Source organism: Phyllostomus discolor, chromosome 5, assembly GCF_004126475.2.
Source record: "Phyllostomus discolor isolate MPI-MPIP mPhyDis1 chromosome 5, mPhyDis1.pri.v3, whole genome shotgun sequence".
Lineage (NCBI taxonomy): Eukaryota > Metazoa > Chordata > Mammalia > Chiroptera > Phyllostomidae > Phyllostomus > Phyllostomus discolor.
This window is the reverse complement of record NC_040907.2, coordinates 143,254,408-143,275,601: the sequence shown is the minus strand read 5'-3', so window position 1 is coordinate 143,275,601 and position 21,194 is coordinate 143,254,408. Positions and strand designations below refer to the sequence as shown.

General features: G+C 37.5%; 1 protein-coding gene across 1 annotated transcript in view; it reads left to right on the top strand.

Moving 5' to 3' along the window:
• RNLS (renalase, FAD dependent amine oxidase) overlaps positions 1–21,194 on the top strand; it is a 250,858-nt gene that overhangs the window by 215,620 nt on the left and 14,044 nt on the right. The window contains exon 6 of the mRNA XM_028512789.2: positions 8,083–8,258. Within this exon, the coding sequence (XP_028368590.1) occupies positions 8,083–8,258 (176 nt within the window). The remainder of the gene's footprint in view (positions 1–8,082; positions 8,259–21,194) is intronic.

Below are 21,194 nucleotides of genomic sequence, written 5' to 3'. Positions count from 1 at the left end.
TGGCATATAGGAAAATCAATTTAATATCAAAAAATTTTAACTAATTTGATGGATTTTATTTTGGTTTACTATTGTTTTTATTCCTATGATTTTCCTTTTTTTTAGTAATTGTAAACTTCATTTATATTTTTTATCTTAATGCACTGACCAGAGCAATACCAAATACCATTGGTATTATGAAGCATCCTTGGTTTATGCTGGTTTTACTGTGAAAATATATATTATTTAATTGTAAAATGTGATGTAAAGATACACTATCTCACCTTGAGAAAGTTACCTTTTTTCATATTGTATATTTTTATGAATTGATATTAAATATTAATAGATGTTTTTAAATACATATTGTGATGATGTGTTTCTCAATTGTACCTGTTCATATGAAAGAATGTACCTATTATTTAGAAGAAGAATGATCTGCAGCTTGGTGTGCTGGTATGTGTAAATGTGATGTGTGCATCTGCAATCAACATTGTATTTGCTTGACAATTTTAAACAAATCACAAGTGAAGCAATCAGGTTCCAAACACTTTATTTTTAATTTATTGACTTTTTTCAAAATCTTTTATGTATTTTAGTTAATACTGATGTTTTTAATATTGAGTTGATTTTGATAACTTTTATTTTCCAAGAAAAATCACCCTTTTTCTTTAATATTTAAAGGTTTTTAGCACGGACAGGTACACTTTTATGGCTTTAAAGAACTTCTCTGTATGTGATACATCCTAACTGGCAGAGGAAGAAAATGGGGGTGATTGAATGTTTTTGAGTGGAGTGGAAAAAAACATAAAAGAAAGAAAATGTCTCCCATGAGATGCCAAACCACATATTCACCCTCAGGCATATTTAGTGCCAGAGTTTATTCTGCCAGTATATTCTAAAAATCTAGTTGAAGTAGTCCTGGGCAGTATTGCCCCAAGGCATCTGACAGAACCTCAAGTGAATCTCCAAAGGAACACTCTTTAACTTAAGCCTCAAAGAATTTCTCAGATAAAGTTCCCAGGAACTTTAGGCTCCCTATAGGAACAGGTGCCCACAATAGGGGGGAAAAAGTCACACAACATAAAAGGCAGCACACCATTATGAGTAATAGCCATCCAAAACAACAGAAAGCAGAATCAAACTCATACGGACTGCCAATTTTGGAACAACCAAATGCACAATATAAGATACTGACTATGTTTAAAGAAATAAAAGAAAGCACTGACAGTATGACTAGGGAGAAAACAACCATCCAAATTGATTATGCAAGATTTGGAAAATAAAACTTTTATAAATAAAAATAAAATCATTTAAATTTGAAGTTCAAAGGACAAATTAAACATCAAAATAAACACTGATGTAGGGAGAATGAACTAAAAGATCAGTCAGAAGAAATTCACAGAATCTAGCACAGAGACAGGAAGGAAAGTATTAAAAAGAGAACAAGATATGTGGTGATAGAATGAGAATAACCATTGTTTCTCTAATCAGAGCTCCACACAGAATAGAGAACAGGGAGAACTAATGGCTGAACAATTTCTAAAATCATTGACAAAAATGAGTCTTCAGATTCAGAAAAACCAATGAAATCAAAGAAGGTTAATAAAAAGAAACTCAAACCTCAAGATATCAAAGTAAAACTGTAGAACACCAAAGACAAAGAGAAAACAATGGAAATATCCAGATATAAAGGAACAGTTACCTGCGTAGAACCTGCAATTGAATTAAGAGCTGACTTCTTAACAGTGTTACTGAAAGCTAGCCTACATTCGAATAATTTCTTTAAAGTGCTAAGAGAAAATATTTTTAGTCTATTATTATATAGTGAGGATAACTATCTTTCATAAACAAGGATTAAATAAAGACATTTTTAGAGACACAAAAACTGAGAGAGTTTTCCTTTGGCAGAAACTCATTAAAGAACTTTAAAAGAAGATACTTCGGGAAAAGGAAAATGACCCTGGAGAGAAGACATGAAATCCACAAAAGAGACCGTGGATAAATATAAACAAACACTGACTGTATTAAAATAAAACTGAAGAAGTAAATCCTGAACAACAAAAGCATATAAAATCAGAGTTAAAATATTTTAAGGTCTTTCTATTATGCAGGAGAGGGATAAAGATGGTAATTTTTTACTTTATATGGATGATTAAATCTGTGGGTGATCTAAAAATAGAAACAAGCCATATAACTTCCAAACTAGTAAAGGGAAAGAATGGAATAAGGGGTAAAAACTGTTTAATCAATAAAGAAGGCAAAATTTTAAAAAGAAAAAAATTTTGAAAAAGTGAAACAAATAGAAAGCAGAAATAAACTTTAAGGTTAAAAGCACTTCTAAATGGAAGATATTCATAATGTATTTGTAAAGGGTATCAGGAAATAGCAGGAAATTAGTAACATGGTTTCAATATAAAGCAAAAATTTTCAGTAATTGATTAAGCACACAAAAAATTTATGGGAATTTAGTTGTTTTAGAACTACTCAATTAATAAAATTACTCCAATGGACTTTAAATGTTAATTCAACATCTAGAAAATGATATTCACACACACGTAACACCTGAAAACTGACTACGTATGCCATTTAACAAATCTTAAAGTATCATACAGATCACATTGTCTGACCTCATATAATTGAGTTAGGATTTGTTTTTAAAATGTATTTTATTAAAAGCAGCATATAGTTAGATGTTATTTTCTTGACCCAATATGACAATATTTGTCTTTAACTAAGCAAGTTTAATCATTAAATCAAATGGAGACTGAGCCAAGGAAGCAAGAGAAAGCTGAGACTCAAAAGGGCAGTAAGAGAAGAATTAGGAAAGATTACCAAGAGCAAAGATGCATCATTAGAAACCAAGGGTAAGATCATCCGCATCCTTGTGTTCCCAATTACTATGAACAGATATAAAAGCTGGAAAGTAAAGAAGGCAAATAGGAAGACAATTGATCCACTTGAAATAGTGTGCTCTCGACGAGCTCTACAGGTATCCTGGACCACCAGAAGGAGGGACAGGTGGGTCCGGGAGCAAGTTAAACCTGAAACATCAGTGGAGGCAAAATCGACAAAACTGAAGCTAGCCTACTTTGGGCACATCATGAAAAGGCAGGGTTCTTTGGAAAAGACAGTGGAGATGGAAAAATAGAAGGCAGCAAGAAAAGAGGAAGACAAATATGAAATGGATTGACTCGGTAAAAGAAGCCATAGTCATGAGTCTACGGAAGCTGAGCCGGATTGTCGAGGACGGGACGTTGTGGACCCCACACCAGGAGTCAGAGCTGACTCAGTGGCACACAACACATAAAAGCAAGTTTAACCTGTTAATGTTTATAATTATGGTTAATATGATCATGGATCTGAGGCACCTAGTATACTTAATTCAGAACAAATTTCAATTTCTGTTTGGATCATAGGTAATGTCTATAGCTCTTTATTGTATTTCAAGTGAGAGTGTTCTGTATCTCAGTGTTCTATTAACAGAGATGATAATGCTGCTGTTACAGCTAGGGCTGCTGCCGTTGTTATCATCAACTTCCAGTGTCTGGACCCCCATCCAAAATTGTAAACTAAAACTCTGTCCCCACTTCATACCCATTAGAATGGCTATTATAAAAAATAAAGTAAAGTAACAAGTGTGGGCAAGGAGGTGGAGAAATTAGACCCTTTGTACTTTGCTGGTTGGAATGAAAAAGTGATGCAACCACTGTGCGAAAGAGTCAAGTTGTTCCTCAAAAATTTAAGCATAGAATGACCATGTGACTCAGCAATTCCAGTTCTGGCTATTTACCTAAAAGAAGTGGAAGCAGGCACTTGTACACCCATGTTTATAGTAGCATTATTCACAATAGCCAGAAGGTCAAAGCAACCCAAGTTGCTTCTGTGGATGAATGCATGAACAAGATGTGGTATATACATACAGTGGAATATCTTGTGGCCTTAAAAAGAAAAGAAACTGGCATATACTACAAAATAGATGAACCTTGAAAACATCATGCTAAGTGAAATAAGCCAGTCATGAAATTACTTGACAAATACTGTTTGATTCCATTTATATGAGTACCTAGAATAGTCAAATTCATAGAGACTGAGGTAGAACGGTGGTTGACAGAGGCTAGCGGAAGGGGAGTGTGAGAGGTTAGTGTTTAATGGGTATAGAGTGTCAGGTGGAGAAGACAACGTTCTGGAGATGGATGGTGGTGATGGTTGCAGGACAATGTGAGTACACTTAATGCCAGAGAACTGCACACTTAAAATAGGTTAAAATGGAAAATTGTATGGTATGTGTATTTTACCACAATAAAAAAAAAAAACTTCTGTGCCAATACCCAGGAATAGTTTGACACTCTTCCTGGGGTGTTGATAGAATAATTGTAACAGGGTGCTGAGCTAGAGGTCACCCCCAAAACAAAGAAAACCCCCAGAGCTATTGCTTGGGGGATGTGGGAACAGAGCAGGGCCATTGAGAGTTACTTTGCATATCTAAAGAACTTGGCCAGTGTTTTAGTAATGCTAAATAGCTGTGCCTGCTCAGAGCCAAAGAGATGGGCATGACTCTAACCTGTGATGCATGTAGCCCTGACTGGAGGGGCTCGCTGCACCTGCTCAAGAGAAGGAAGGTGGTCAGCTCTATGTCACAGGGCCATGCTTGCCCAGACTAAGAATGGCAGCCAAGAAAGGCAGAAGAAACCAGAGTGCTGACAGGTGTAACCCAGTGTCGGAGGAGTCAGAAATGGGGTTATGGAGGAATATCCATGCCAGGATTTAAACCCAGGAATGGGAGCAGCTGTGCTCCCTCACTCGCTCTCTCTCTCTCTTTCTCTCTCTGTCTCTCAGCCTTGCTAGAGCTCTGGACCCTGTGGGAAGGAGAGTAGGAGAGCCATGAGAGGCTCTCTGTCTCTCAATATGAGGTTTGGGAGCAGAGAAGGGGGGTCTTGGCCACGTGGTTTGAAAGAATGCTGAAGGACCTCCCCCCAGCAGCCCACCATGAGGATGTGGTTTTAGATTAAGAGCAGGAGCCTAGCTAGCTGAGCACGGATGACTGGAAAAAGCCAGAATACAGACAAGAATCTGCCCAGCTAAGCTACAGGCTTCTATTTCTTTTCCTGAGAGACAGTACTTCTCACTGGCCTGGTTTGGCAAGGGGGTGGCACAGGCAAGACAGTGTGTTTCTGGGTGGTTTTTGTTTGTTTCTAAAGGGAGTGAGATTTAACAATAGAATTCACCAATTATTCTAAACCTGTATAACTTTTGAATAAGTAGTTCCTTTCCTTTTCCGAAGACTCTAGCTTTGGGAGTCATGGTTCTTATTGGTAGCAGGCTATAGACCCCAGTGGTTCTGTTACATAATCAATCTGAATACTTTGAGAGGAGTCAACTCTGTTATCCCTTTCTAACACTGCTCTAACTACAGCACAGATGTCAAAAAGATAAAAAGAATATTATCTACGGATGTCTCACATTTGTGTAGCACTTTATACTTGAAAAAAGGCTTTTATGTGTCCTAACATTTAATCCTTGTGACAGTCTTATAAGGTAAATTGTAATACTCCCTTTTAATTCATGGAAGAAAGCAAAGCCTGGGAGATTAAATTGTCTAAGACCACGGAGCTATTAAGGATACAAAGGTTCAAATATCTACTGACTAAAGCCATTCACCTCCCAACAATACAGAAATAGTTGTCACCTTACTACGAACCTTACATTTGAAATGCCAAAAGCAAAGTGTGTTGCTTGTTAAACTGAATTAAAAAAAAAGAAAAAGATAACATCATTACCTTCTTGGTGACCAAGGAATAATGATTACACTAAATTTATGCACTGAATCCTATTAACATATTTGTGGCTTTATTTATAATGCTCAGTTTCCAAATCTTGGTCACATTTAAACTCTAGTTGGCTGTTTGTATTTTTGAACTTTTGTTTCTAAAAATACCCTTTAATTTGGGAGGTGGGGGAACTTTATCTTGAAACATACTGTTTTAGGTTAAGGCTATTCAATTTTTAATCTAAATTCTCCAAAAAATATCTGATTCCAAAAAAAAAAAACCCAAGTAGCTAGGTTGTTCTCTCATTGTTATGCAAGAACTGTCTCATTTTGGGTCTTAAATTTCCTTTTTTATTGCTCTCCTTGGAGCGGATAGCTAATGTAAATGAGAGAAACCTGGCAATGCACCATTGCTGCCCTTAGTAATTTTATGAGTTCCCCTAGAATAAATGGCTGGGTCAGTGCAACCTCTTGATTCTCAGCACACAGATAGCATTCATTTTTTCTGAAGCCTGCCATAGATAAGTCAACTCAGAACCCCAACTCTCCTGCTGCAGAATGCTGACCCAGTAGCTTTCGTTGTCTCTGGGAAGATTTGGCACCTCGTGGAAGAGTGGTGGTATTGACACCCCCTTGCTATGAACAAGCCTCCCTGAATTTATTAACTGATAGCATCAATAACTTAACTCTAACCCTGCGACAATATGCAATAGGTTTCACTGTGGTGGGATTCGGTGAAAGAATTTGAGATTTTGCATTCCTTGGTCCTTCCCTCTGTGTGGTACCCTATACAGTCTACACTGACAGGTTAAACCTTGAACATTCAAAGAGATGGTCCCTTGATTTGCACTTTCAAGTCATTCCAGGTGCTGTGGAAACGGCAGATTCCCTCACCATTGCATTCACTGAGCATACTCTGAAGTCCCATCTCCTACCTCACACATATAAAAATTGGAAAGCACTCTCTTTATATTAAAATGCTTACAGCATTTTGGGATGCTCTTCCATTGTGACTTTGTGTAAAATTCATAATCGAGGTTTCTCAGAGCAGAAAGCAATGGAAAAATGAAGTACTTTTACAAAAAATAACTCACACCTATCATTTGGGAAACACCATGAGAACTTTTCCCTTATATATATCAGATTTATTGTTTCTATTCCCATGGTTTATATTTATGAAGCACCTACTCTGTGCCAGAAAATGCCGAGCACTTCACATGCACTATGATTTTATATAAAAGCTAACATTCTGATTTTATATAAAATCTAAAGAACCTTGAAGTGCAAAGAGGTTAGGTGGCATGTTTTTCAGTTTTTTCTGTGTAAAGTTGCACACACCTACCTCAAATAGATCATTGTCTTTAGAATCCCAAACTAAAGAATTTTCAGAATCAGGTTTGCAAACACTTGTCAGTACCTTCCAAGATTTAATGTTCTTTTCTCTCAGTAGGGGGGAGCACCAACTTCTTACTACTGTTTCATGCATTTCAGATCTATTATTGTTTTCCCTCAACTTTCTCCTCTGCATGTTTCAAGCAAACAAGAATAGCAGGCAAACTCTTGTTAACATTCCTGCCAAGTCTGTCTTTTATAAATGCCTCAGTCGCTTTGCTTTCAACTTTGAATTTTATTTGATTTTCCTATATTCTACTAAAGAGTCAAAGATACGAAGCAGACATTCATTATTTATAATTGTGAAATACACCAAAAAAATTCAATGGCAAACAAAAATGGAAAGTAACTCCATGTTATAAGTGAAGCAAACTTTTATTTTTAATGCTACTTAAAAGATAAAAGAAACTATTAGAAAATCAAGCCTGTTTTTAGAGAGAAACTCGATTTTTTAAAATGGGAAAGGTATTTTGTTCTAACATTTAACAATTTCAGCAAAATATTTTGTAACCCATTTAACAAAAAATGAATAAGTATTTTTTGAACATGTGCTTTGTTCTTCAAATTTAAGGAGAATATGGACTATATATAAGAAATGGTTCCTGCCCAGAAGAGGTTATAATTTAGTGGATGAGAGAAGATGAACATACAAATAAATTTGATTATACCGAAGGCAGTATGTATTAGGTGCCCTTCCTTCCCGCTCTTTAGCAAGGCCTAGAAATTTATTCTTTAACATATATCGTGAATTTCCCCTCTTCTTCAGAGAAGCTTGAATTTGAACTTCAGAAAATAGCCTAGTTTTATGCTTTAAAGATTAGAATCTGTTTGCCCTCAATTTATTGCCTGTTTATTGTAATCAAGTCTTAAATCTGGATTGAAATGCTGAGAGACCCTACCCTGTTACCCTCTTAAGATGTATCTTGATGTTCCTCATATGCTAGCATCGTCGGCAATCGGGCCTTCCCTCGTGATTCACACCACTGTTGCATTTGGAGTTGCACACTTGGAACACAGCACAGAGGATGTGCAGGAGTTGATCTTCCAGCAGCTGGAGAACGTTTTGCCAGGCTTGCCTCAGCCAGTTGCTACCAAATGCCAGAAATGGAGACATTCACAGGTAATCATGGAATCCAGTAGTACAAGCACAGTTTTCTTAGCAGGTCAGCAGAACTGACTTTACTTTTTCTCTTCCTTTGCCTAATGCGTGTCAACTTCTATAGGTTTTACTATCCTGTTATTTCCCAATAAGAGATGCTTACAATTTTCCCCAACCTAATGTTTAAATTTTAGCATCTCAAAACATACACCCTGAAAATCCAGGGTTTCCTATGCAAGCAAGGCAAGTTATGTACCAAAATGCAGCTGTTTCCCTGGGGTTTCTCTAAATCAGTGCTGTGGTTATGTAGAAACCACTATAACCTCCCAAATTTTTGCAATACGTCAAATTAACCTCATAAGTGTATTTTGCTACCACAGTTTTCATTTTTATTAGTTCCCACTTTGGTTTTGACTGCCGCCAGCAGAGCTCTTTGCGGGAGAAAGATGAATACCTGCACAGATCAGCTAGTTCGGCTGTTTTGCAGGGTTAGGTAAACCTGCTGATCGCACTACAGTTCAAACTTAAAGCTCTTTAACACTGAGTAAATGTTGACTTTTCTGAAGGTCTCTGCATATTTCAGTAGAAGTTTGTGAGTATTCCTAGAAAAAGCCTTTTGATCTGTAAACTTGGTTGTGAAGTTATTTGGGGACAGTGGAGCAAAGGGCAGGAGGGGAAAGGACACAGAGCTGTCTATCTTTCCCCTAGATTCCCGAGCCCCTGGGGCTATTGGTTAGCTAAGCTACGAAGCCTTTAGAAAAAGTGGTGTGAGAAATCGGAGCAGATTTTGTGTATTTTGAAGGGATTTCCAAAATCAGAGGAAATGGGAAATTGTAAATTACTTCCTAAAATTGCTGCAGATCTATGTGTTTACTCATATCCTCTCAAGGTAAATTATACAGCAAAACTTTGGGGAAAATATTTACTTAAACATGTCATGGTCACTTTAGAAGATGACTTTTTCCTTTTAAAAGCATAGAAAAATCTCAACAGCTAATGTCTTTAAGTGATATTTAACTCAGTTTTAGGTTGACTTGAAAAAGTCAGGGAAATAATCTTCTGATATAATATGAAGCTAGATCACACAGCAAGTCACTTTGCAATTTATAAACATTCCTTTAAAGAAAGAATGGTTTGTGAGTTTTTTCTGTGATTTCCTTAACATAATTTAATAAACCAAAAACATGACTTAAAACCTACTTATTTCCTAAAATTCACTGTGTTGTAGGAATAGATGTGACCTTACTACCAAATCACCTATTCAAAGTTGCGCAAAATCACAAAATTTTGAACAGAGTCCATCCAAACCCTAGCAATGATTTTTGTGACAGTTTGGATGTTCTTTTGTGAAATTATTCCAGTACATTTACAGCTCTGTAGTCATGAAATCTATATTGGCTACAAAGCCTAAGAGGGAAGAGTTGTCATTCCACCTTAGAAGTATGCATTTTCCACCACTCCTGGACTTCTCTTAGTACCTTGAGCAGCACTCTACAGAACACAGCATTGTCGTTGGTAGCAGAGCTCTTACCTATGTTGTGAGATGGTAGCTCGGTAGGTGATAGCTAACAAGTTAGGTAGGTATAGATAATCCCTCACATCAGCTTAGAAAATGAAATAAACAGGTTCAGGGACCCAATAACATTTAACTAGGTCTCAGTTTTACTCCCAAGAGAACATTTCTTTAGTGTTTTTAAAATGTCCACTTTAACCTTTGCATGTTACATAAATATAAGTACCCCTCTTCCTTTGCCATCCAGGATGCATGATCTACCTTGGTAATTCACAGTGTTTGTGTGTGAATAAGTTCTAAGGTGGTGCTTAAACTGAAGGGAAGAATGGGGTAGAAACAAGGACCTGAAAAAAGAAAGAGGAACAGACAACTGATTTTGACTTTTTTCTTATATTTCTGATTAGTGGTACAGTCCACTAATCAGTGATCAGATGTGAGATTCCACACATCTTTTTTTCCAGCCTGGGTTCCACCCTATGTTCTCTTCCTTTTTCTCCTCCCAGTCTTGTTCCACCCAGATCTTCTCCTACTTTTCACACTCTTCCGCTTCCTTTTTCCTCTTTGGCCTTCAAACCCTTCTTTTATGAAATTCTGGGTAGACCATGGAACTGCCGCCATCCGTGCTCCAAGCAGCAGTGGTATCGATTTCCATTTCCAGACCCCCCAGGCTTAACTTTTTATCCACATCCATTTTCTTTTTCCTACTTGTGATCCCTACACTGCATCCTGGCACCCAGTGACCAGAGGGTTGGCAGAAGAAGAGGAAGGGAGATAGCGGTGATGAGCACCCACAGTGTGGGCCCCCTGGAGCTGGGCAATGCCAAGACGTGGTCTCACTTAAAATCAAAAGTAGCCTTAAAGGTTGCTAGTTTCAACCAAGTCCAGTGATGAGGAAAACGAAGCCTCACAGACATGAAATAAATTCTCCAAGGCCCATTGGCTAGTAATGAGAAAACCAGTCTATCTGCCTCTTGAGTCCTTTACTCCGTTTCAGTGACCCTCTGTTTCCTCTTCACTGGTGCTGTTTCCTATTAACACAAGTTTGATGGCTTAAAACAACATAAATTTATTATCTTACAGTTCTGGAGTTCAGGAGTTCAAGATAGGTCTCACTGAAATCAAGGTGTCAGTAGGGCTATGTTTCTTCCTGTGTAGGTTCTAGGAGAGAATCCATGTTCTTGCCTTCATATTTTCCAGAAACTTCACATTCCTTGGCTTGAGACCCCTGCCACCATCTTCAGAGCCAGCCACAGCGGGTCAAGTGCTTCTCACGTTACTTCATTCTGACCTGTTCTTCTGCCTCACTTGTTCTTTAAGGACCCTATGATTACCTCAGGCTCACCTGGATAATCCAGGATAATCTCCCCATTATCCTTTATGAGGCAGCACCTTCCACTCCCATCATAAAACCTCCGGGGAGAGCATCAGTCCTTTAAGGCTCAAGGCACTCAAAGGAAATGACTGCTGTCTGAAGAAGAAAGATAAGGGCATATAGTGGCAGGGGGTGGGAAAGTGGGGGTCAGTTTCCTGTATCCCTATATTGTTCTTCCACGCCCAGGGCCACCTCTAATGTTACATGCCACATTGGCAGCAGGGGTGAAAGATATTTCATTTATTTATTTGGTTACTCATATATTCAACAAATTCCTATGACAAGGCTAGTCCTCTGCTCATAGAACCCTAGAGGCTAATATTTGTTCAAGGCCACTCCTAAGACACTCAAATTTTTTTGTCCTGAGTAAGATAACAGTGCATTCTTGTGGGAGTTGCCTTAAGGGAGGAAAGAGGCAGATGAAGAAAGAAAACATGTTGAAAGACTTGGGAGGTGCCCTGTGCCTTCCATTTGGGATTCGAATAAATTGGCGGTGCAAACAAACTTTGCATCGCAATGACAGATTTTCCCCTTTTTTGCCCCCATTTGCTCTCCATAATTTAAATGTTTATCCAGTTAGTATAACTTGCTGCCTAGGCTATAAAACATTGACTTGAATCAATGTGAGAGAGAAACATCTATTGGTTGCCTTTCATACACACTCAATGAGGATCAGACCCACAACCTAGGTATATGCTCTAACCAGGAATCGAACCCCCAATCCTCTGGTGTACTGAATGATGCTCCAACCAACTGAGCCACACCAAACTGGGCCATGTGCTCCACTTTTGACTCTATCCTTTTTTTCCCTTCTTAGATGAATGAATGTCTTTGCCCTTTCCAATGCAAATTCCTTATTATGGCTTCCTCAGGTCTTCCTCACCTGAATACCTCAGTTGGCATAGAACTCCCTAGCAGTTAGAAAAAATAAAAGAGAAAGAGGAAATGTGCACCGATGTGAGGCCAGAATTTTCCTTAGCGATTTGGGTTTGGTGGGAGAGGAGGCAGTGTACAAAGAAAAGCCTGAGACCACCCATATATTTATTGAAATATATTATTCCCACACGAGATTAATTTCTGGTGGGTAATTATGTCTAATTTCAGGATTGGAGGGTCAGGTGGTGATTGGTAATTTCATTTTTTCTTTCTCTTTCTTATGCATCTTCTATTGTATCTTCCTCATTTTCTTTTTGTAGGTAGATAGGAACTAGAAAGCAGTAACTGATTATAGGAATATACCAAAATTATAACTACAAAGGACTGTCACTTTCAAAGTAGTTGGTCGCCTTGATAAGCTGCACCTTTATTTCAACAAGATGGAGCATCTATTTCAGAGACTGACATGTATTCTTCAGTATATTATTAGTTGGATCAGATCATTGAAATTTGACCTTGAATTTAATGTTTTGGAAACAATTGAAGTCATTTGGACTTAAATCTTTTTAATAAAATGGCTGCTCAACCTTGATAATTTTTTTAATGTTTTATAGCAGTAACTAAAGAAACATAGCTGTTTGTATTTATCTGTTTTAATGTGGTCGTTAGGCTGAATCTAGAAGCAGTTCAAAGCTGGTACCCCTAAAAGACATTGGCCAGTGCATCATTATGTACTTAAACATGTGGTCTTCTAGGATAATTACTTTGAAAGTCAATAATTGTGTTTGAGTTAAAATAGTAGTTATGTTGTTCAGTAGTTTATTTCCTCAATAAAAATCATCCTGTTTTGGGGGCGGGGGGTCATTCTGCCACCAGTCCTATGTCTTTTCTCCTACATTTGTGTTCATAATTCCTGGATTTTTAATAGTGTGCTGTGATTATGATCTTGAACTTTGGACTCAGACAGAATTTAGTTCAAACCTTGGCTCTCCATATGCCTTTGAGGAAACTGAACAGCAGCTCTAAACTTCAAGGGCCCAATCTGTAAATGGTAACAACTGAACCTACATCGCATTAGTAGTTAAAATGAATGAGAGAGTGTTTTTAACAGGGATGTTTCAGAAGGACTGCTTCAATGCCAGAAACTATGACACTTAGTCATACCATAGGGACTGTTGAATAATATAACAAACAGTGAGATAAAAATGGTAGATCTCCTGTGGATGCAAGCAACTCTTCTCACTTGGGTTTTTTTAAGCTAATAGAATTTTTCAGCTTCTTACCATTCATTTCTAAACTAACTTGCACATTTTCCAGTGTTTGGTAAATTCAACACATTTATGCCATGAGTCAACATTTCCTGGCATGAAATTATGGCCACAAGCACTCTTGCCTGTATGCTATAGGATCACAGTAAACTATAAAGAGCCAAAACAGGCCTTTTGGGATCAGTGGACTCTGGCATGACCCAATCTATCAACAGCAGGAAATATAACAGGTGTCAGTCCTAAGCAATCCATGGAGTAATCTTCGCTTCTTTGTAACTGGCATGTAATTAACTAGTTACTTCACCTTAGTATGAGGTAGCTGCATATGTGTGAGATCATCAGCTGAGAAATTCTGGTTATTGAATTAAGGATATACAGTCATAGATTAACTGAAGTTTTATGGGTACGTATTTCCCCTTTTCACAAAATCTTATATGAGCTATAAAATGTTTTAACACATATACATTTAATTAAATTATTTTACTCAAGTACTTGTGGGACTTACCCTGCTATGTAGTCAGTATCACACTTATTCAGAAAAACTAATTATTTTGAACAGCACTACTTTATGGAAAACTTTGAAAGGAGTCTGTGTTATCTTTCCAGAACAAATGTAACATATATTCATCTGTACCCAATATTACCACTTAAAACTGGATGATGTCTGTTATATGGACATGGACACCATAAGAGGAAGTGGCCCTATTCTAACCCTATTACACAAAAGTTAAATCTACTTGTTCTCCTTAAAGATCAGTAATATGATATAAACCCAGCAAAAAAAAAAAGTTCAGTTGACAAAAGCCATTTATATCCACATTAAAAGTTAATAATATGTATTCATCTTTTCATTTAATATACATGTATTGAGCTCCTACTATGTGCCAGACATTGTACTGGATTCTAAAGACTCAAAGGCAGCTCCCTTCCTAGGACTTCTATAAATCATGAGAGTCCACATTGTTATTTTATTAGAGAGTCTGTCTGTCTGTCTATCTATCTACCTACAATGTCTATTTATCCTCTGTCTCAAAACTGCCATTTATTAATCTCCTACTCCATGTAGCTCATTGGGCTTTGTATGTAACTCCCTTCATCCTCCAAACACCCTGTAGAGTTTAGACACTGTCCCCACTGCATGGATAAGAAAGGTGAGAATGAGAGAGCTCAGGATCCCTGTGAGGTTCTTCCTCCAGGGAGTGGCAAAACTGGAGTTCAAATGCGGGTCTAATTAAAAGCTAGTGCTTTTAAACACCTTACTCTACTGCTGGTAACTGTTTGAGTTCTGGCTTTCTCCCAAATATGACACATTCTTATATGATCTCTGTTACTGCTGTCAGCTAGAAATAATGATAGTTAACATTCATACTCTGATTTTAGAAAGCACTGTTATACTTTTTTTTCATTTGATCCTCACAACAGCTCTGATAGACCAGGAAATAAATATTACCATCTTTACTTTAAATGGGGAAACTAAGAATCATGTTGAATGTTTTGTTTAATGTTATGCAACTAGTAACCAGCAAAACAGAAACTGGAACATGTCAGTTTAGATTCAAAAGCCTGTGTTGCATGCAGTATACAAAAATTAACCAAATATAGATCATAGGCCTAAATGGAAAACCTTAAACTATAAAACTTCTAGATGAGAACATAGAAGAAAATCTTTATGCTCATGGATTTGGCAAACATTTCTTAGATAGAATGAAAAGTATAAACCATAAAAGGATAAATTGATAAATTGGGCTTAATTAAAATTAAAAACAATGTCTTTGAAAGATACTATTTTAAAAAATGGAAAGACAAACCACAAACGTAGAGAAAATGTTTGAAAAAACATATATCTGATAAAAGACTAGTATCCAGAACATATAAAAATTCTCACCAATCAGTAAAAAGAAAAAAAATGGCCCAATTATTTAAAAATGGGCAAAATACTTGAAAGAGTACTTCATTTTATTTTTTAAGTTTAATTTTCAATTTTCAATTATAGTGTACTTTCAATACTATTTTGTATTGGTTTCAGGTATACAGCATAGGGGTTATACAATCATATACTTAACAAAGCATTTTCCTCAATGTTTCCAGTACCCACCTGGCACAGTACATAGTTATTGCAATATTATTGACTGCATTCCCCATGCTCTACTTTACATGCCTTTACATGCTTGTATTTCTTAATCTCTCCACCCCTTTTATACAGTCCTCCAACCTCCCTTCCCTCTGACACCCACCAGTCCACTCTCTATGTCTATGAATCTGTTTCAGGTTTGTTTATTTTATTCTTTAGGTTATACATCTAAGTGAAACCATGCCATATTTGTCTCTCTGACTGACTTACTTCACTGAGCGTGATACCCTCTAGGTCTATCCATACTGTTGCAAATAAAAGTTTATTCTTTTTTGTGGCCAAGTAATATTCTATTTTATATATATATATATATTCTATTGTAATATTCTATTTTATATATATATATATGTATCACAGTATTTTTTATCTACTCGTCTATTGATGGGCACTTCCATATCTTGGCTATTGTAAATAATGCTGCAATGAACATAGGGATACATATATTCTTTTAAATTAAGATTACTTTACTTTAAAAAGATGAAATTTTAACCATGGTGTTGTAAGAGTTCTATAATGAAAACTCAAAATAATCTGAATATTTTTCTCTGGCAAATGGACAAACTGTTATTCAAAACATTGCTGAAAGAAATCAAAGACAACTTCAATCCATATTCATAGATTGGAATACTTAATATTTTTAAGATGGCAATATTACCCAAAGTGATACACAGATGTAGCTCAGTTTCTATCCAAATCCCAGTGGCATTTGAAAAATGGAAAAAGTGATTACAAGGGACCCCACATAGCCAAAACAGTCATGAAAATCACAAAGTTGGAAGACTCACATTTTGGGGCTTGCAAACTTAGTACAAAGCTACCATAGTCAAAATAATAAGGTAAAAACATAAGATCAATAGATCTATAGATCAATAGAATAGAATCAAGAGACCAGAAATAAACCCATATAATGGTCAGTTGATTTCTGACAAAGTCCCCAAAAACATGCAATGGGAGGAAAAACAAACAGTACCTTCAACATACAGCGCTGGGACAACTGGACACCCACATACAAAAGAGTGAAGTCAGGCCCATAACTGACATTGCGTGCAAAAGTTCACCCAAAATAGATCAAAAACCTAAATATACAAGCTCAAAATATAAAATTCCCAGGAGAAAACATAGAGGTAAATCTTCACAATTTTGTATTTTGCAGTGGTTTCTTAGATATAACACCACAAACATAAGCAACTAGAAAAAAATAGATATTTTAGACTTCATCAAAATTATCAAGAAAGTAAAAAGACAACCCATATAGAATGGGAGAAGATATTTGTGAATCACTTCCTGAGAAGGGTTCACCATCAAGAATATATAAAGAACTCTTTAACTCAACACCAAAACAGAAATCCAGTTTTTAAAATGGGCAAAGGACTTGAATAGACATTTCTCCAAAGATGAGATACAAACAGTCAACTGACACATGAAAAGATGCCCAATGCCAATGCCACTAAACATTAAAAAATGCAGATTAAAGCCACAATCAGATACCACTTCACACACACTAGGATGGCTATGATTTAAAAAAGCAAAAGTAAAAGAACAAGTGCTGCTGAAGTTGAGAAAATGGAATTCTTGTACCTCCCAGGATATTTGCAATGATTCAGAAACTGTAGTAAACAGTTTGGCAGTCTCTCAATAGGCTAAACATGCAATTATAATATTAACAAGCTATTCCACTCCTAGGTGTGTACCCAAAAGCTCTAAAAAAGTGCTTTTTAACAAAAAATGTGTATAAATATTTATAGCAGCACTATTCACAACAGCCAAAGGTGGGAAAAAACTAATTGGTCATCAACTGATGAATGGATAAACAAAATGTGGAATACCTATTAAATGGAATATTAGCCGTAAAAAGAAACAAATTAACCTCAGTTTTAAAAAATCATTCATTATATGGGAAATGTGTTCAATGTCTTTCTAATAACAAGAGCCATGGGAAGTGGTATGAAATGCACATATTAAACATTTGAAGGGGAAAAAAAAGCAATGAAGTATGGATGCTGGCTATGCCATGGATGAACCTTGAAAACATTATCCTAACTGAAAGAAACCAGACACAAAAGATGGTTTCTTGAATGACTCCATTTACACAAAATATCCAGAACAGGCAAATTCATGGAGACAGAAAGCAGATAAGTATTTGCCAGTGGCTATTAGTAACAAGAAATTCTGTGCTGTGTGTATTTTACCACACGCAATAAAAGAAGAGAGGTGGATGGCAATAAAAATGCTGCACGTCACTGGTCATCAAGGGACCGTAAATTAAAACTGCAATGAGGACTACGCTGCATCTACTAGAATGGCTCAAATCAAAAGCTTTGAAGATGCGAAATACGAGCAAGGGTGTAGAACCACTGAATTTTCACATGTCACTGTGAGAATGCAAAACGGCACGGCCCCTTTGAGAAACAGTTTTATAGTTTCTTACAAAATTAAATGTATACTAACCATATGATCCAGCAAAGTCACTCTTAGGGATTTAACCAAGAGAAATAAAGACATATATCCACATAAAATCCTATTTGCAAATGTTCCCAACAGCTTTATTAATAATTGCCCCAAACTGGAAATAATCTGAATATTCATCACGTGGTAAATGAACAAACTGTTAGACATCCAGAAATGAAAACTGCTCAGTAATAAAATGAAACAAACTACTAATATTTGCAGTAGCATGAGTGAATCTCAGAAGCATTATCTAAGTGAAAGAAGCCAGACTCAACAACTACCTAGTGTATTATTCTATTTGTATGGCTTCCTAGAACTGAAAAATCTATAGGGACAGAAAACTGATCAGTAGTTGCCAGGAGCTGTGATTGGGACAAGAGAATTAATTACAAAGGGGCAAGGGGAATGTTGATGGAAATGCTCTCTGATTGTTTATAGTGGTAGCAAACACAACCATGTACTTTAGTTACTGAACGAAGTGGGATTCAGCCACCTGCCATCATACACAAGCATAACACAATTACTTGGTGGGGGAGGAAAAAGGTTTTTTAGTAACAGGTTACCCAGTTTGGCAGAGGTGGGGGCTCCCCTGCTCCAAGCCATTCTCTTCTGCAAAACACAGAAATACCCTTGTTCCCCAAAAGAGTCAAATTCAAATCCATGCCCAGAGAGACCCCACTCCATTTTTAATCTGTCCTTTGGAAGTCCAAGGCTGCTACATCTCTCCAGCCCCAGGTGTGTGCGCTCGCTCTCTGTCTCTCTCTCTCTCTCTCTCTGGACTGCACACTGTGGGACAGACATCCCTACTGCCCTGATGCAGCTTTCTCCCTTTCCCCAGCCGGGGGTGCTGCCAGATCACTGCAGCTGGTTGTGAGAGGGGCTCCAGGCACAGGGACCTGGCACCCAAGGCTGCTCACACTCATGGAGCCAGCAAAAGTCCTCTGGCTGCACATCTGTGCACTGCTGTCAGGGCAAGAGACTGGGAGAGGTGTGGAGCCATGCCGAGCACTGCAGGGCCAGAGCATCCTGCGAGTTGCCACCAGCAAGGTGCACGTCCCACCGAGGCTGCTCCCGATCATGCTATCAGGGCAAGGCAAGAGCCACAAGCAGGGCCAGCATCCATTGGTCCCACGAACACTCTGGTCCCCCCAACCAGGCATGGGGAGGGGAACACAAAAAGGGCAAGTTTCCACATGCCCTCCATTTTAAATCTTTCACCCCAAAATCCAAGGCAAAAATGTCCATGGCTGGCATCCACCATGCTTGTCAGCCCACAGAGTGTCTCTGCCCCTCTTCCTGCCACCATGATCCAGAAGTGAGTAGGATGGTTTCTAGTCGCCCACAGGGACACAGCTCCTCTGCTTGGGGCGGGGCATTGCCATGATCTCCTTCACAATAACCGTGTATCGTGACCTTTCAACCTGCTTGCTCTGTGCAAGCTGTATCAAGAGCCATGTTAGTTGTTTACCCTACCTGCAGGTGAGGAGGTCTTTCATGCTCCCACTGCAGCTTCAATCAACCACCCTGGGGTTTTCTCCGAACCCTTCCCTTCTCCAGGGAGCGTAGCCTCTCCTGCCAGATCAGGGTTCACAGGCACCCCAGGGACCTAGTCAGGCCTCTCTGTTACATTGTGCCAAAATTTGTGGAACAGTACACACAAGAGTAAATTTTAATGTATATAAATTACTCCTCAATTAAATTGACTTAAAACCACATTTTTTATCCTCCAGTATTTTCTCTCTGAGGAGCATAAACATTGACCCTTTTGTTTTCACAGTGGTAGAAGTAGAAAGAGGGTCCTTTCTAAAACAAAGATCAGAATGGTTACAATCTTTCTGCCGTAACTGCACAGCCCAAACAAAAAGCTATTACATTCCAACATGAATGAGAACCATAAAGAAACAACCACGCTTCTGGGTCGTCAGGAAGAAGAAGGGAGAGGGGATGAGAGAAGGGATGAAGAAAGGTTGAATTGGCGGGAAATTAAGCAGCTATTAACCTGAATGGGGGAGAAGGCGTGATTAGGCTCAGCTGAGTAGGAAAGATGATTTCAGTTTTATCTCCAGACTCACAGTCAAAAGCATTTTTGCCGTCTGCATCCTAGGAATCCCAAAGAGTTGGATTTGTTGAGAGACTGTGGTGCAACATTTACATTTAGATGAAAACAAAAGAATTCCAGCCTGTTAAATCACCTTATTCCTAGGAACTGCTCTCTGTACTGTGACACCTTACGCAGTGCTTGGCAAACACTGGGAACACACCAGATATTTGAAAGGCTAATGAATGAGTATACTAAAACTTGCTGAAGGACAGAAACATTTTCTACTAAATTAAAAATTCTATAGGGTAATGTAATACCACTTGTTTTGTCCATTATTACTGCAACAGTGCTAGAGGAAACAGTATTTCTTTCTTTATTGTGCACTTGTTCTGAACAAATCCTCATCAAAACAGACTGCTCCTGTGTTTTCAGGACGTTAAAAGATAGGCTAGATCTAAATGGATTCAGTGTAGACTTCAGCAACTGCATATACAATTTCAGCGAAGTATGTCCTTAGCAGTTTGAGCCCACTAAAGCTGCTACATGGATCATATAAATGATTTGTGGCACGTTCTGCCTGCATCTACCCAATGGTTTATTCAAATTGAATAGACAAATACCAATAAAGTGAAAAGCTCCACCGAGAATTGACCAAACCACATCACTCTGTTCACACCTAGAGTGTTCCAACCAATAGTAATTTTATAGCTGCGCTTTGTAGTATCAGAGACTGAGCTCTGTCTGGAGCCAGGAACCCACAACACAAGCAAACCTTTCCCTAATGCATAACAAAGAAACGAGTTTATGAAATCACCATTAAATATAATAGAACACTAGAGAGAAGAGTAGAACAGAGACAAGATGAGATTAGTTCTTATGAAACATAAGAACTAATTAAAAATGGGAAAAGATAACAAAAATAAAAAATAAAAGTAAAAATGTACCGTCTCTACAAGAAAACACCCATGTGTCGATAAAGCTTTTTATGAATATTCAGTACTATAACATAACATAATAGAGGACTGAGAATCTCAAACACCAGTGGCCTAAAGAGGTACAATATTTTTAAGGAAATACACCTAAAAATATTTCCAATGGTAAAATCAACACCCCCAATTTATCATTATTATCCCAGTTCTGGATCTCACTTATCTTCACTAATATGCAATGTATGGTTAATAAATAATCCTTACCATCACTTTTTCCAACAATATAACAAATATATTCCATATGTATATGATTTCTGGCTGTGCCATAAAAATCAAAGCATAGAGAGTTGACTATTTTAAGAAAGAATTTTAAGAAGAT